This window comes from Mastacembelus armatus, chromosome 15 (assembly GCF_900324485.2).
Source record: "Mastacembelus armatus chromosome 15, fMasArm1.2, whole genome shotgun sequence".
Lineage (NCBI taxonomy): Eukaryota > Metazoa > Chordata > Actinopteri > Synbranchiformes > Mastacembelidae > Mastacembelus > Mastacembelus armatus.
In genome coordinates this window covers 7,871,878-7,887,569 of record NC_046647.1, presented here as the reverse complement: position 1 = coordinate 7,887,569, position 15,692 = coordinate 7,871,878, and the positions used below count along the sequence as shown (strand labels likewise).

Below are 15,692 nucleotides of genomic sequence, written 5' to 3'. Positions count from 1 at the left end.
TTTTGCAATGGACAAGCAAAAATATTAAAAGCAAAGGAGATGTGGATCTGGAATGGTGCTGCCACCAACACATTGGTGTCCCCTGAAAATACAGCACACATTTTCAAATTTGAACTGAAACAGCAGAACATCATTTCTGATACTAATTGATTATGAAATCCTGATTTTGACAATGTTAAGTGTTACTGGTTTGATTTCATGGTTTGATTGCTGTGACATTTCATGGGATTTCGAGGGGATCTCCCCAACTCACCAGTCTGAACAGCCAAACATTTCAGTATTACAATCTGCCAACCACAGCTCAAAAAAAAAAAATTCCTGCAGAAATGTTTTGATTTTCCTTCACAGCCATTAGTAAGACTTGTTACCTCAGAAATTTCCCTCTCAGCAATCCCATATTCATAGGTTCCTCTCATACATCAAATCTAAATATAGCAAGAACCGGATATACAAAGATAAACACAAAAGGATGTAGGTGTCACCGAGACCTGGTGTAATGGTATGGAGGTGGGTTTAGGAGTATTACTGTCCACTGGAATGTATACAAGAGCCACTCAGTCACTGGGAATGGGGAGGTGGGCTCAGTGGTTTGGTGAGGGTGCTGGGGGGAGTCTCGGTGTTGGCCACTAGTCATACTGGCCCTTCGGTCAAGCCCTCCAGGGGAAGAGTGGTGGCATTGTCAGTGGGCTGAGGGTCCTCCTGTGGATCCGAGGGTGCGTGGGCGGCAGCAGCCAGACTGGCATAAGGCAGGTGGCAGTCCATGTGCAGAAAGGGTGGGTAGTGCTGACGATAGCAGATGTATGCAAACAGTAAACCAATCACTCCGCCAACAAAGGCATCTGAAATGTCATAAAAACACAAATATTAAAGCATCTACATTATGGTTAATTTTAGTGTATGTGTAGGAAGAAAAATAACACCTATTCTCACAATGAGCACATTTGATTAGGTATTATTGTATGGTGTAGTGTTTCAGGGAGCCTCTGTCATGCTGCATCATGTACTTTAGAGGTTGATGAAAGTAAGCTGAAAGGCAGAGCAATGAATCTGTTCTGCTGAGCACTTCCCTTTGGAAACTGTCGCTGTTACTTTGTCACCTATGCTGAACAGTTTCATAATATACCTGCCCCCCTTTAAGCTACAATACATCATATAATATCACATTGCCAGGCAGGATGTTAAGCCTACAGTATATTGCTAGGTATACATCAAAATGACATTGCCAGCTAGTGGCTTGAGCAGCTGAATTAGAGGCTTCCATAAAATTATAATTATATTTTTTTCCTAGCTTTCCCTTTGTTGACTCCTTCCGGGTGAAATTAATTATAACACAATGTCAGTTTCCTCCATTTAAGAACTATACAATGCAGGAGCTTGTTTCACTGACTCCTGTCAAGTGAATTTAATAGAATGCGACTTGTTGCAGTAAATCAGTTTGGTGGCCTCATTCAGACAGTGATTGGAAGCCCAATCTTTCCCCTTGGAGGACTGAGCAAACCTCCAAAGTACAAAAGGATGGCAGGAATGTTAGTGCCCATCAAGTATGGCTCAGCAGCCAGGCTAATGGGGGGCTCCCAGCTTGTGTGCAGACTGGGGCCCCTTATTTTCAATGGGCTCAACCGGCGCTGTCTACCGTCTGCTGGGGAGAGGGAGGAGAGAGAGTTTGTGAAGAGGTTTGGTGGTCATCTGGCCTGTAACTGTGCTTTGATGTAAATAAATCCTGGTTGTTAAGAGTTGTCTAGTTCTTAGCTGCCCTGCTCTACAGGAACATATGGCTCTCTAAAACTAATTAACACTATATGACAGAGCTGTAATCATATTGCAACATATTTTTTCCCACACCCCACCCACATAAGCATTCCCTTCCCTCTGTCCCTCCAAGTTTGCACCCACTTCTTTCAGATCAGATATGAAAAACTGAAGCTTATAATTATAATATTCTTCCCAGGGTGTTGAATTAATGCCATCTCACTGTGATAAGAGGCAGCTTTCAGTAAAACAGAACCTGTCATTATGCTATAGCTGGCAGAAAACAGGCCTAGAAGACATTTTTAATCTGTTGGGCAAATATGTAAACTGCCTGGCCTGATTTTCTGTACATTCTCATGTTTTGGGGTTCCTCTTCAATCTGTCAGCTGTGCTGATTAAGTAAAAAAAGTGTGATTATGGCAGTGCAGCTGTTTGAAATTAGAATCATCCAGTGTCTGCCTCATAAATGATCTGTGTGGTTATTTTACACAAGAGCCTTAAGCCAGGTGTGATTGAAACAGATTTCTGCACCGCAATCATTCTAAGGCTGACACAAGCAGATTTTGCAATATGTACCGGAAAGTTAACATGAGGCATTTATTTGACAGTAATTCTGATTAATGCAGGAAGATCTAATTTATGTCCATGTGGCCTGTGTCTGACCTTGCCAGTGGTGTTTGTAGTCACAGGTGCGGGACAGTGCAATCATCATGGCACTGTAGAGAGGCAGCACCATGGCACAGAGACGCCAGCTACGCCCTCGACCCTGATCTGTGAAACACTGCAGTTTCCCAGCCAGGTAGAAGGAAGTGAAGCCAAGACCAGAGAATGCAACTAGCAGGCAGAGAAGAGGAGAGACAAGGAGAAAGAAGAGAAGCAGGTCAAGATTGGACACTGTAGCATATGAGCTGTCATCTTCCCCTTGACAAATCCTCTTGTTTAGCAGCAATGTGGGTGACGGGCCAAAACAATAAAACAGACAGTGAAACACACAACTATAATAACAAATCATTTTAGACAGAAAACTATAATGAAGGAGGCCGACGGGAGTTCTGTAGTTTGTCCACTGCCACCCACTCATATGTTAGTTTACGGAGGGATGAAACTTTATTCTGTTAGGCAAATGCCTTCTTATCAAATCAACGGGTCCGAGGGGTATCTGGGAGCAGGCGAACCGACAACTACGTCTACACAACAATGCATAGCACAACCCACACACTGAAGAAGAGTTATTTACTGTAACAGCACACAGTGCAAAATTAGATTTCTAATGACTGGTTCTTATGCAAACACTGACTAGCAAAGATAATTATACCATATCTCACCATCAGTGCAGAGCTGATACATTAAAACGTAGCACATATATAATATTCTGTTTGCTCAACAACTCTTCTCTTCACAGACCCACCAGGCCTGACAGTCTAAGGTCACAGTGGAAACTAAAGCCCTGTGTGAGAAACAAAGGCGACTCTACTGCTGCCTGTGCTGTGCTTAGTTGATGGTGTTTAATGTAAGAGAAACAGTGATGGCCTAACTGTGTGAATTAAAGGTTGTGTGATGGAGCTGTGAAAGGTGGTGCTGAGACAGGGTCATTAGTTTAGTGCTGCAGCGGGCCAAAGAGCACCTATCAGCTGCCCATTTGTCACTCAACCCACAAACCGGCCAAGAATACTAAGGATGGTGGGACACGTGTGTAGCCTGTAGAGAGACAGGAAGGATGGTGGGAAGACAAGGCAGAGGCAGGAAGTTCAGCTGTGCTGTCTTGTTGATAGGAACCAGGAGTTGGCACCTTTAAGAACTCAGGATTTTCCATCATATAATTTAACTGTTGTAGCCCTTTCCACTATATAGTGCATTCAAAGGTTCCTCAATGCAATGTAAAAAGTACTGCATGTGGCATGTCAGTGAAATACTGCACAGCCGTTAGTGATGATGCAAAATCAATCAATTTACTGCTTACAGTTGACCGAACTATTTAGTGCACATTATCTAGGGAGTAGTAAATGAGGGAGTGATTTCAGGCACAGTCTGTGAGATCCATATGTCAGCCATAGCACGAAGGTTTGCCACATAACTAGTCTTAAACACTTTGTGCTGTAAAAACCATAACGTCTATGACTCTGCTCAAATAACTCAATCTTTACAATACACCTGTGGTATACTGTCACCCTGTGTCACAACACGTGCAACCAGGGTAACTGTACACAGCAGAGATTGTGACAAATGAAACATCCAAAGTAAAAAAAAAAAAAAAAAATGGATTAAAATATCAGAAAAAAAGTCTCTAAACTGCAGTCACAGCCACATGCCTCTAGCAACATTGAGACACATAATCCAGACAAGCCGCAGTTTTTTGAACCTTCTTATATTTCACTCACTCTAATGTTAATCTGCTCTTCTCAGATCTTGTCTCTGCACATCTGTCTAACCTGCCCTCACTGTGTTATTTGCCCTCAAAACAGGATACAGTTGGTTCTACAAGATGTTAGGAATCTAGCATTCAAATCATTTCGACTCAAATCAGGGTCAGTCAAATCAAATCATGATTTTGTGGAGACTTCACAGTTACTGCTTTCATCAGATAGAAAAACAATGCAGGCAGGTTTTATTTTGTGTGTCTTTTGTATCACAGTCTTCCTTCCACTGTGGCCTGTTACTGTAGTGGTTGAGCTGGTGGTTGGCAGTTCAACTCCTGGTGAGGGTGAACACTGGATTTGGTTAGTATATTTCATCCATCCATCCATCCATCCATCCATCCATCCATCCATCCATCCATCCATCCATCCATCCATCCATCCATCATCTATACCTGCTTATTCCTTAACCAGGGTCACATGGATCTGCTGGAGCCTATCCCAGCTCTCTCTGGGTGAAAGACAGGGGTCCACCCTGGACAGGTCACCAGTCCATCACAGGGCCACATAGAGACAAACAACCTCACACACTCACACTCACTCCTATGGGCAATTTAGAGTCACCAATCAACCTGACATACATGTTTTTGGACTGTGGGAGGAAACCAGAGTACCTGGAGTAAACCCACACAGGCACAGGTACTGTAAGTTATTAACTTACAGTAAAAAATGATAAGACTTATATGGTAAGTCATAATAACACATAGGAACAGTGGCTATAGCATTTACAATGTTATATTATTTTGTATTAGATGTTTGTTTATTCAGAAAGAAAATTCCATTATAAATATATCGCAGACACCGTTGTTACATGTTGTACTGTCTAGCCCCAAATTCTAACAATTACTATGAGATGTTACATTAATGCTGTGCTTTGGGAATTTTAACATTATTGTTACTATGGCAGGGACAATGTAGCAAAACAATGTAAGTACAGCAGATTATAAGGTGTTATAGCTGTTGTGCATTTATAGTGTGTGAACGTAAATAATTAGTAGAAGACTAGCAGTGACTTAATGACCCATGGTGGTTGTACACCAAGTATATGCCTTTTAATTGTATAAATCAACTCCGTCTGTCAAATAATTAAACTTGGTTGACTGGGCGCAAGTTTCCACTTTCACAAGACTGGCTCGTAATAAATAGGACTAGTTGCAAATTTGAACGGTAAGAAAATAATAAAGCACTTAAGTAGTGCAACAAATGAATAAGTGCTGTAAGAGCAAAATAAAGAAAGAGAAAACCAACATGTTTGAATGCTGCAAAGCCAAGTGTAATAGTCAGAAACGTTCTTTCAAACTGGGGCCTTGTCATTTCATAAACTGGTTAGTTCTGCATTCTGTCATGGTCATGTGAAAGTGAAATGGCATAAATAACAGGATGAGTGATGGGCTAACTCCTTTTACATTGTAGAAATTATAGCAGCCTGTCATTTCAAGAGTTACAAATATTTAGTGAGTTTTATCTATAGTATACTATACTGTTTCATTTTAAATATTTATTGATGTTTAAGGCACACTAACCTTAACCACAAGACTTTTCAGCTATTAACTTATGAACCACAAGGCGTGGTTAAAACAATGGTTCCCAACATGTACTCATTTCCCTCAGGAAATGCAAAACAGTCGAATTTGTCTAAAAAATGGATTCCTAGTGTATATTTAGCATCCCAAACTTTAATGTGAGGAATTTTGACTGGATTTGGTTTAGTCTTTCCTTGTTGTTGCTACCCAGCCAACATGTCCAGCTCATGGTAATTCAGAGTGGGTAACATGGCCAGAAGGTCTAGTAACCTTATTATTTATGGCAATCCCTCCAGCAGTTTTTGAGCCATTTTTATTTTGGACCAAACCAGTGGACAAAATATGTTACAAATAAATCCACACCCACCAGTGGCCTGTAGAATCCTGCTCATAGTCCCAGTCACTGCAATAAACATACGATGGGTGTTTTACAGACGACACCTTTGTCATGTGTTCTGCTTTTTTATCAATACAATCCTTCTTTTCAGAGGAGATGAACAAATCATCTGATAACCTCGGCATCAGCATCCCTCAGTGCCCACCCAGCTCATGTCGGGGCAATCTATACACATTTTCAATCCTGCACAAGGTCACCCATTCATTTTAGAAGCTCTAACCATAGCTACTCATTTGGAAAGAAATAACATGAATGATCCATGAACCAACATTTCCATTTGCTGACTATAACGTGGAGAAACCTCACAGCAGTTTTACATGACAAAATCACACATTTCCAGGAAATTCCAGACATTTTACTGTTTCTGTAAGGCTGATCCCTCGTCAGTAACACATGAACTCCAATTTGTAAAAATTGAAGGAGAGATGTGCAATATTATCAGTATTAATTGACTCATAATTTATGTTTTATTTCCCTGTGAAGACCAAGCTTGGACTCGAGCAGAGACCCATTTTACGGCTGTTGCACATTATCATAATTCAGAGTGATGGGAGCTGGAGCTTACCCAGGCATGTCTTCACAGAAAGGCAGGTAAGAACCCTGGACAGCTCAAGAAACAGAATGCATTTATTCACCCACAGTCATAGTTATATGTTTGGGCAGTTTTTAGGGTCTTTGGAGTAACCACAGACACACAGTGAACAAATGTAAAGCAAAACTGCGGGTGTATGTGTATCGCTTCAAAGACCAGCTGATGGATCTGTTGTTTAGAGTTTAAAAAGTTTATTATGAGTTATTCATGTGCTTTGCTGTCAGACCAAAAAACTTTTTAACAGTGCATTTAACAGTAATTTATCTGACTGTGAGGCAGGTCAAAAAATATAAAATAACTGTAATTTGAAACTGCATGGAATATTTGGTTAGCTTCTCAGTTGGCTGGCAGAATTTTCTATCGCAGACATGAAGAGATTTGACAAAATTGCATCTGAATTACTATAAGTAAGGAAAAAAAGGGAACGTGTGCAAGCATAAAGCAGTAAAAAGCATGTTTTACAGTATTTCCATCTAATTAATATGTTTGCACACGTAGTGATTTAACATCTTGAGAATAACACTAAGAAATTTTAATAAGAATAATACACAACTGGGGATGGGTTGCATGTGTCTTCCAGACACATCCACACACAAAAAGACACACAAGCCCATTTATAATACACAGTATTTATTGTAGAGTCATACAATAAATACTGGGTATATGGCTGCGATCTAACTGTTTTATACTATATGGCTGTTTAGATGTAGCTGTTACACAAGGCTGTATAGCTGTTCGTTTTAAGTTGGACTAATTTGCTACGTGTTCTGGGGAAATAAAGAATTAAGATGGCAAATGTAATCACAGCCAATAGTGTTTAGATGCAATGATTTACTCCAGGCTCTAAAGACTTTTCCACAAATAGTGCATCACTTTTTCATCTTTTTTGTAAGTTATTTCCATTGCTTAACAAATGTCACTGACTGTTATGAATGACATGTACAGAAGGTCATGGTGACTTATTTTTAGGCTTAAAATAAGTCAATCTGGAAAAATGTCTGACTTGCATTAGTGTAGTCTAATAGTAAAATTCAGACTGGTGTAATGCTACAGACCAGTCTAAAATGCCTTGTGAAACTGGCCCCAGAGGACAGAGAGGAGGCAAACAAAGAAAAAAAAACATCAGGGTAATGAATCTGCTTCGTGCATTTTATGAGCCTTGAAAAGTAATTCCCCCTAGACAAAACAAAGATGCGTAATGAGAGTGATGGGCGCAGAGTAATTTCCTTTTTCATCTTCAAACAACCACAAGGTTTGTTCAGACATAACTGAAGTAGAATCAAGCCTGATTGCACTTTTTAGAAGGAAACAGGGAGTGATTTCTGTAAACATGGCAGAACTGAGGCAAAAAACAAAGAGGACGGATGTCAGTTGTACTTTCACAAAAATACATGATAAATAAGCAGTACTGTGTGAAGTATGTGAACCCTTTGGTTAAACCCTGTGAACCCTGTGGTAAATGTTTATAAAATCTGATGTGATGAGAGAGACAGACAAATACACAAACAATTTGTAATGTTTTGTTGTCTTTATTGAACATTAAACATTCACAGTGTTGGTGGAAAGAGTAAGCCTACTAGCTGGCTGAACCTACTCTGGGAGCAGTATCTAAAATAAAAGAATAAAACTTTTCTTAGAGAACTGATTCAGCTCAGACAGATTCATAAGACGTCTGGTGTGAACAGCTCTGCTGGAGTTACTCCACATAAGTATTACAAAGAGTCCTAAATGAGCTCAAGTAAGACGCATGGATGGATGACTGATAAGAGAAATAAGTACTGTAAGGCAGGGTGTATATTAAAAAAGGAAGTCGTGGTATATGAGGAGCTTTTTGTTGAACTTGGTATATCTTTTAACAGGTGAATACACAGAGGTAACTTTCAAAAGTAGGCGAGGGTAATTTTAAAACCACAGGGATTGGCAGTGGATTCAAAGAGTAGAGTGATGCTCTGCGGTAACGTTATATTAGTCTCTTTACCCTCCTCTCCTATATTTCTGGTGAAATATCTATCACTGAACTACTTGACCACACACAGACATAGACTGTCTAACCAGTCACTGAGATGTTTTCCATCTCCCAGCCCTCCATCGGACCTTTGACCCCTTCAGGGACCAGTGGGGCACCGCATATTAAACAGCCACTAAGGCACTAAGGCTGTTTCATCTATTAACATACGTCTAACAGGAACTCATTAGTAGAGCTCGATAATTGCTACACTTCTACACAAGCTGTTCCTCATCTTTGTTGGATACTCCAAACTACCTGGCACATGCCCAACTTAAGTTATTATCAACATATTAGAGCACCCTTTTCAGAAGTGCAATACTCCCTGGATATTGAACTAATAAGACGCATGTTCCAGGCTGTGGCTAGTTTAATATGTGGATATGTGTGCACTGTAAGTGAAAGAAGCAATATGGCAATTCACAGATGTGATTAGAACCATCTCCCAGGATTCATTTAGGCACTGGAGAAATGTAGATTTAAAAGATGGCAGATGGGTTTTAAAAGTGCATATTAATTGATCATATCTAATATAAGCCAATAGATATACACACAAGGAGATAGTGACATGAATATTTATATGAACAAGGAGACAATTTACAGCTTCGAGACCCTGTTGTCACCATTGCGTATATGGGTGCAGCGGGTTCAGAGAAATTTATATTTATCTGTTTTTCTCTCTCTAGGGCCTGTCTCCTTCAATTTCTGTTGCTGTGTTATTTTGTTATGAGGTGAAGAAAGGAAATGTAATTGGAGAGAACCTCAGCAGCTTGGAAAACTTCAAATGCCCTAATAGTTTGTGTTTTAAAATATAGCTGTCACCACACAGTGAAACCTGGTATATATTTTTGTTGTATTTGGGTCCTGGCTGTTTCTGGTGGGTTAGTTAGTGGGTAGTGGAGACCATGTGTCTGTAGGCTATGTTTCAAAACAGCCAGAAATGATGCTGTGTTACATCCAGATACCAGTCTGAATAAGACTACACACACACACACACACACACACACACACGCACACCCTCACACACACACACACCCGTCCGTCTGACCCTGTTCCCTGTCTACTGATACGTTTGTCTGGTTAAAAGCATTGTAACTTATGCACAACCCAACAAATGGTGTCTTGGTGAAAAGGGACACAAGCAGGAAATTGGATTTCTTTTGCTCTCTTGATGTGTGGGCATATGGGTCCTCTCTATGTTCTCAGTGCACGGTTCGCTCAATCACTTTCTTACTCACAGCGCCACAAAATAAGACCATTAGAGCTGCTGCGTAGATGAATGTAATCCATACATAGTGCTGCAGTAAATTTCAGAGCAATGTCCCACTCTGCCATTTCTAATGGGATACAGCCTGCACTTCAAAGCATTTCATTGTTAAAGCAGGTGTATGAGAAACTTTAAGTGCAACTTTAATATAGTGTTAAAACTTCAAACTCAGACTGGACTGTGAAATTAGAGCCCTCTTTCACATCAGTGAAACTTTTCTCTGCCTATGCCATTTTATCCATTATTGTACCTCGCTATGTTATTGTAACATACAAAGACTAACTAATAACATGCTTGATTCAAAGTCCAGTATAGAGAAACATTCACAAAATATTTCATGAGCAGTGCGTTTCTTACACACAACTTCTTTCAGCTTAATTAGAATATAAAATTTGGAAAAATCAAAAAAAGTTTGTGATGTTCATGACAAATATTCTCACTTCTTTTTAACTTGTGACAGTTACAGTAAATGGTTCAGTTGGCTGCAACCATTTGAGCATTTACACATTTTTGTAACGGGCTACTATTTAATTCTTCATAATTATCGTGCAGAGTGTGAATGTGAACATAGAGTCGAAATGTAATCAGACTTTTGAGGAAAAGCAAACAACATCAGTATCAGGTAACCCACAGCGAGGCCACAGCTCACTGGACCATGTAAAGGTATGGTTTTCATTTTTGCATAACAGAGAGCTGAATGGTTTAGTATAACTTCACAGTAGACATTTTACTGCAGGTGGACTTTTCTGTGGTGCATGTTCACTGAAGCAAGAATAAAAAACAAACAAAATGTAGGCACAAGTTTATTTATCATGTTCTATAGTGGCAAGGCCATGACGCGCTATTTTCAGAAAATTGCATTCTTTACTGTACATGCCTGATATAATGCTGGGAGTTTATTTCACGTCGGTGTGGCCCAAAGAAAGACTACTTGCATACCACTTAAAATTCATCTGCTGGACAACTAAAAAAAAAACGTGAATAATTTAACACACTGCGGAAGTGAAAACAGCTTGGTCAAAAAAGATGTCCAGTGTCCCACATTGGTCTACACAGCTGAACAGAGTACAAATGAAGCCAAAACAGTGAGTGTGCATTCAACACTCATATGCCAAGTAAACAAGATTGGAAATGCTTGACTCAATCAAAAAAAAACCCATAAGTATCTCAACAAGCCGCTTCGGGATGTTACATTTTGTAATTACCTTTAAAGAGCAGCAGCAACAAGATCATCTCTTTGAAACGTGAACACCTTGTCAGCACTCATGGATATTTTACACTTCTATGTTGCTCAGAGCTTCCAGATCAAACTAAGTGCCTAGATACAGTTACGGTATATGCAGTTTTAGTCAGTGTGTAGGTCCTGGTGTCTTTTTGTTGCATTGTGTTGCTGACAGTAATCTGCTTCCTGACTGATACTCACAGGAGGAATGGCTGCTGGGGAAGCTCTTCCGTCCCTCAGAGACTAGATCTGGCTCCCCGGTGCAAAGCATCTTCGCATTCATTTGTCCATCTGGGAAACAACGCTGGAAATAATCAGGCCTGGGTCTGGAAATAAAATACAAACCACAAGAGAAAACCTTTTTCTGTAATTCACTGGCCACAATTCTAATCCACAGAAACTGAAAAATGTCTTGCTTAATGTTTAGTATCACTGGCAGAACCTTTAAAATGCCAGAATTTGTTTATCATACCTGCCAACAATCAACTTGATAGTATTTGTGAAGACTCCATTCAGGGCAAGAGCCAGAGACACAGCTGAAAAAGGAAGATTGACACACAGTCATATAAGGATCTCGCTGAGGTTTATTGTTGAAACCGGAAAAACAGAGAAGGCTGACTGAGGAGGCATTCTCAGTGTTAAGTGATATTCATAGAGACAGTGATGCTGTAGTAAAATAATTAATTTTACTATCAGAGCAGTACACTTTCTGGCAGGTTAAGCACTCTTCTGACATAGTGTACAAATAAAACAGCCAATTAGGTTCATGGGAATTTCCCTTGCAGTTAGACAGATTGGTTGTCAGGGTTTATAAGTCAAACAGTCTTTCATAATTTCTAAGCATTAGCAGGAGGTGCAGGTTACGGTGTACCATAAACACACACACACACACACACGCACACGCACACGCACACGCACACACACACACACACACACACACACACACATCTTTCTAAAGCTGTAAGGACATGTAACCTTCACAACTGAGTGCCTAACTCCAACCTTTATCTTAGACCTAATTATAACCTCAACCCTAAAACCTAGTCTCAACCTACAAACCGACCTTTGAAGGTGTGTGAGAAATGAGGAGCCAAGATGTTTTCATTTTCCTAAAACGTCTTCACTTCCAAGGCATAAAAAAGCAAAGACCGCCATGCAGTACAAGTATGCACACACATACTGAAGCTAAATCCATAGATTCTTTCATCTTTAGTTGGATTGCATCCTTTGTGCAGGTGGGAGAAATGAAGCTCTGACTTTGCATTACTGTTCCTGTGGTGCTTCACATTTTCACATTTTAAGTTCCCATAGCTGTCACAGAACCAGCTCAATATGAACGATATCTCAATAAGGCTGAGGATCTGCAGGCATGCCATCAGCTCTGTGAGGCGCGGTGCTTTGAGCTAAATGATAATGTCAGTTAACATTCTCACAATGATAATGGTAACATGCTCATGGTTAGCATGTACAGCATGATGTCAGAATGCTAACATTTGCTAATTAGCAGTAAACACAAGGTACAGTTGAGGCTTATGGGAATTACAGTGAGGTTTTGGAGGGATGTAGTCATAAACAAACGCATTCAGCAAATGAAATTCCCCCCCTGCATAGGTCAGGGGATCACCAAAGATATCACAATTTCTCCTATTGGGGACCATGTTTTATGTAATATTCACTGATTCATTTTCTTGAATGCCACAATTGTGATCTTCATCGTAGCAGTAGAGGAAAAGTCATCCAGTGAAGTCATCAGCATTTACCCTCTGTGCAGTATGGATGGCTGTACAACATTTCATGGCAATTCATGCAATATTTATTGAGATATGGTCTTCTGGGCCAGAGTGGTGAAACAACAGATAGATTCACCATCTACAGAGCCATGCTATTATCACCAGTATGAAAGAAAAGCTGTGCCCCCTGTACAATTTACTGCTGGCAAATATGAATGATACATTTAATTAGGAGACAAATGACTCTACAGCAGCAGTGACAAAATGATTGCCCCTACTCTGACTGTGACAATACTGCTCACCTTTGCTAATAGGAAACAATGGGAGTACTATAGTTGACAGGTAGGCATACTGCAACTGTATGTTCATTTAATTAGCTATGAGACAAACCACTAGGGCTCGTCATTAGCCAGAGTGGCTGCCCTCGTAAGTCAGTCCCAGCAGTCTGCAGGCCAATTGAATTCACCCCACAACACCAGCACTCAAATGTATTATCTTCCCAAGCTGCTGAGAGGAGCACAGTGTCAGTGTTATTTAACAGGCTGTTAATCTGAGCAAACCCTGGGCAGATCAAATGGAAGCCCAAAATGAGATATGTTTCATTTGACCAGTTCAAAAATAGGACATTAAATTGCAAAGTGTTTCCTCTGTCAGCTCTTATTTTGTATGAGGAAGCCTAGAATTTAATGGTATCAAAAAATTGCTCCAGCTGCGTTTTCTGAAATCTAACCTGGATAGGTTTGCAGATGGTCTTGAAAACTTTAATTCATTTTGTGCTGGCCCAGGGTGGGCAGTAGCACAGACACACTATTTGGAGCAGATTTTTTATACTTAGACATGTTGTCTGCTTTGACCGAATGGCATAGCTTCTCAGACTCATGAAGAAATCAGACATACTCATACAAACTGTTGGTGCTGTATAGTAATGAACCAGAGTGCATATTCATGAGACTTTGTGCCTCCATTTAAACCTGAACCTACCTCACATCAACTCCCAGTAAAGCATTCGAAGAAAGGTGAAGTGGGGTCATTCTCAAAGCTGATGTTGAATTCCTGCATCTAACAGTGCATTCATCCTGCTCAACTGGTCCATGCTGTGCTACATGGAGGATTCTGCTTGTTCCTCCGGTCACCAGTGCTGCTCATATCCACATGTCCCGGCACCTTGGAGTTTGCACTACTGATTGCACTAAGGCACAGTATCAGGAAATTAGAGACCTACCGACACGGTTACATGGCTGCTGTTGAAGCACTTTCATTCAGCTTCTGAATATTTTGGCCAATTTGCTGGAGGTTGGGTGACTTTAACAAAGTTGATCTGCTGTGCAAATCTTTTTCTACTGCACAATAGCCATTTGAAAAGCAAGTGAAAGAGTTAAAGCTTTGACAGAGACAACGCACTCTTACTACAGAAAACTCATTGTCATTGTCTCAGTAACTGGAAGACTTACTCCGTCTGCATATACCAAACTATAAAGCTGTGAGATCTCACATCCAGCTGACAAATTACATTCTTCATGCTTTGTAATCAAAATTTAAAACAATCACTACAGAATGATCTCTATGTCATTCTCAGAGTGCAGTCTTTTAGAAAATAAATTCAAACTTAAAATGGCTTCATTATATACAGACTGATAGATAATTACACAATTAAGCTGTGGGAGATTAAGTATGATAAAGAGTTTTTAGACATCCCTACAAAGGGAACCCTGTGTTCTTACTTCAAAGTAAAATAAAGAAGCATTATGACAGCACAATGCTGTATCGTCATTGATGGATTACTCAATGGGCCTATCGGGCACAGGCTCAAGGGCCCAGTGAGTCAGGGGCCCCTAACCCAGAGGGGTTTTTAACGTTTCCACTGGAAAGTCAATCCATTAACTAAAAAACCCACAAAGCCCATTGTCCTATAATCTATCTATGTGTATTGTCCAATAAATGCACTACAGTAGGAAAACCAAATCCCTTCAGCATTACACGAACTGAAATCCTTAATTTATGCCAACTCAGATTATATTTGTTTGAAATTTTGAATCATGAATTCAGAATTACCCTCAGTGACAACTTTAAACAAACGAGATAATATAAGAACAGTTTCTTTTCTGTGATTTTAGCTTAGGATAAAAACTAAACAAATCTTTAGGTACTGTAGTTAAAAATAAGTACTTTTTTTATTGAATAACCAGCTGAAAAGCTGCTTTATGGTCTAGAGGTAGTGATGGTTCAAAACAATGTTCAAAACTGTGATGATGTAGGAACTTGTCAGAATAATGGGCTCTCTTTTATTCTTTGTTCTTCTGAGTGAGCATGTTTAACTGTATGGATATAATGGCTGGTGGAAGTGCTTCTCTGCAGGCAGTAATGGGCCTGTTAAGTTCTACAGTGGTGCACCACACCACCCTCTTTCCACCCAATTCATCTCTGCGTGTCTCTTTAATTGGATTTGTGTTCAACCCTCTTAATTCTCTCTGATGCACCGAAGGCTCGACCCAGGGGGAGATGGCAGAACACATGGGGAAAAAAATATCAGTGTCAGACATACCCAGATGTTGTTTGTGAATTAAACAAATACATAACATTTTAAATAAGTGTAAATTTTCATGGCTGGTTTAAGGTTAATTTGTGTGAGACCATTGTAACTGTTAGAGTGGATCACAGAGTTGAGAGGACTGCACTGAAAGTACGTCAAGGTGACCAAATAATCAAAAGCCAGAAAATTAGAAATGGGGCAAGCTTTGTAGCTGTTAAAAAATAATCCAGTAAACACAGTATGTGTATATATATATATATATA

At 40.0% G+C, this 15,692-nt stretch overlaps 1 protein-coding gene across 1 annotated transcript in view; it reads right to left on the bottom strand.

The window, feature by feature from the left end:
* Positions 1–630: 630 nt before the first annotated feature.
* plpp4 (phospholipid phosphatase 4) overlaps positions 631–15,692 on the bottom strand; it is a 40,318-nt gene continuing 25,256 nt past the window's right edge. The window contains exons 4-7 of the mRNA XM_026309719.1: positions 11,642–11,705; positions 11,371–11,495; positions 2,413–2,583; positions 631–839 (exon numbers count right to left, since the gene is read on the bottom strand). Coding sequence (XP_026165504.1) covers positions 631–839; positions 2,413–2,583; positions 11,371–11,495; positions 11,642–11,705 — 569 coding nt within the window. The remainder of the gene's footprint in view (positions 840–2,412; positions 2,584–11,370; positions 11,496–11,641; positions 11,706–15,692) is intronic.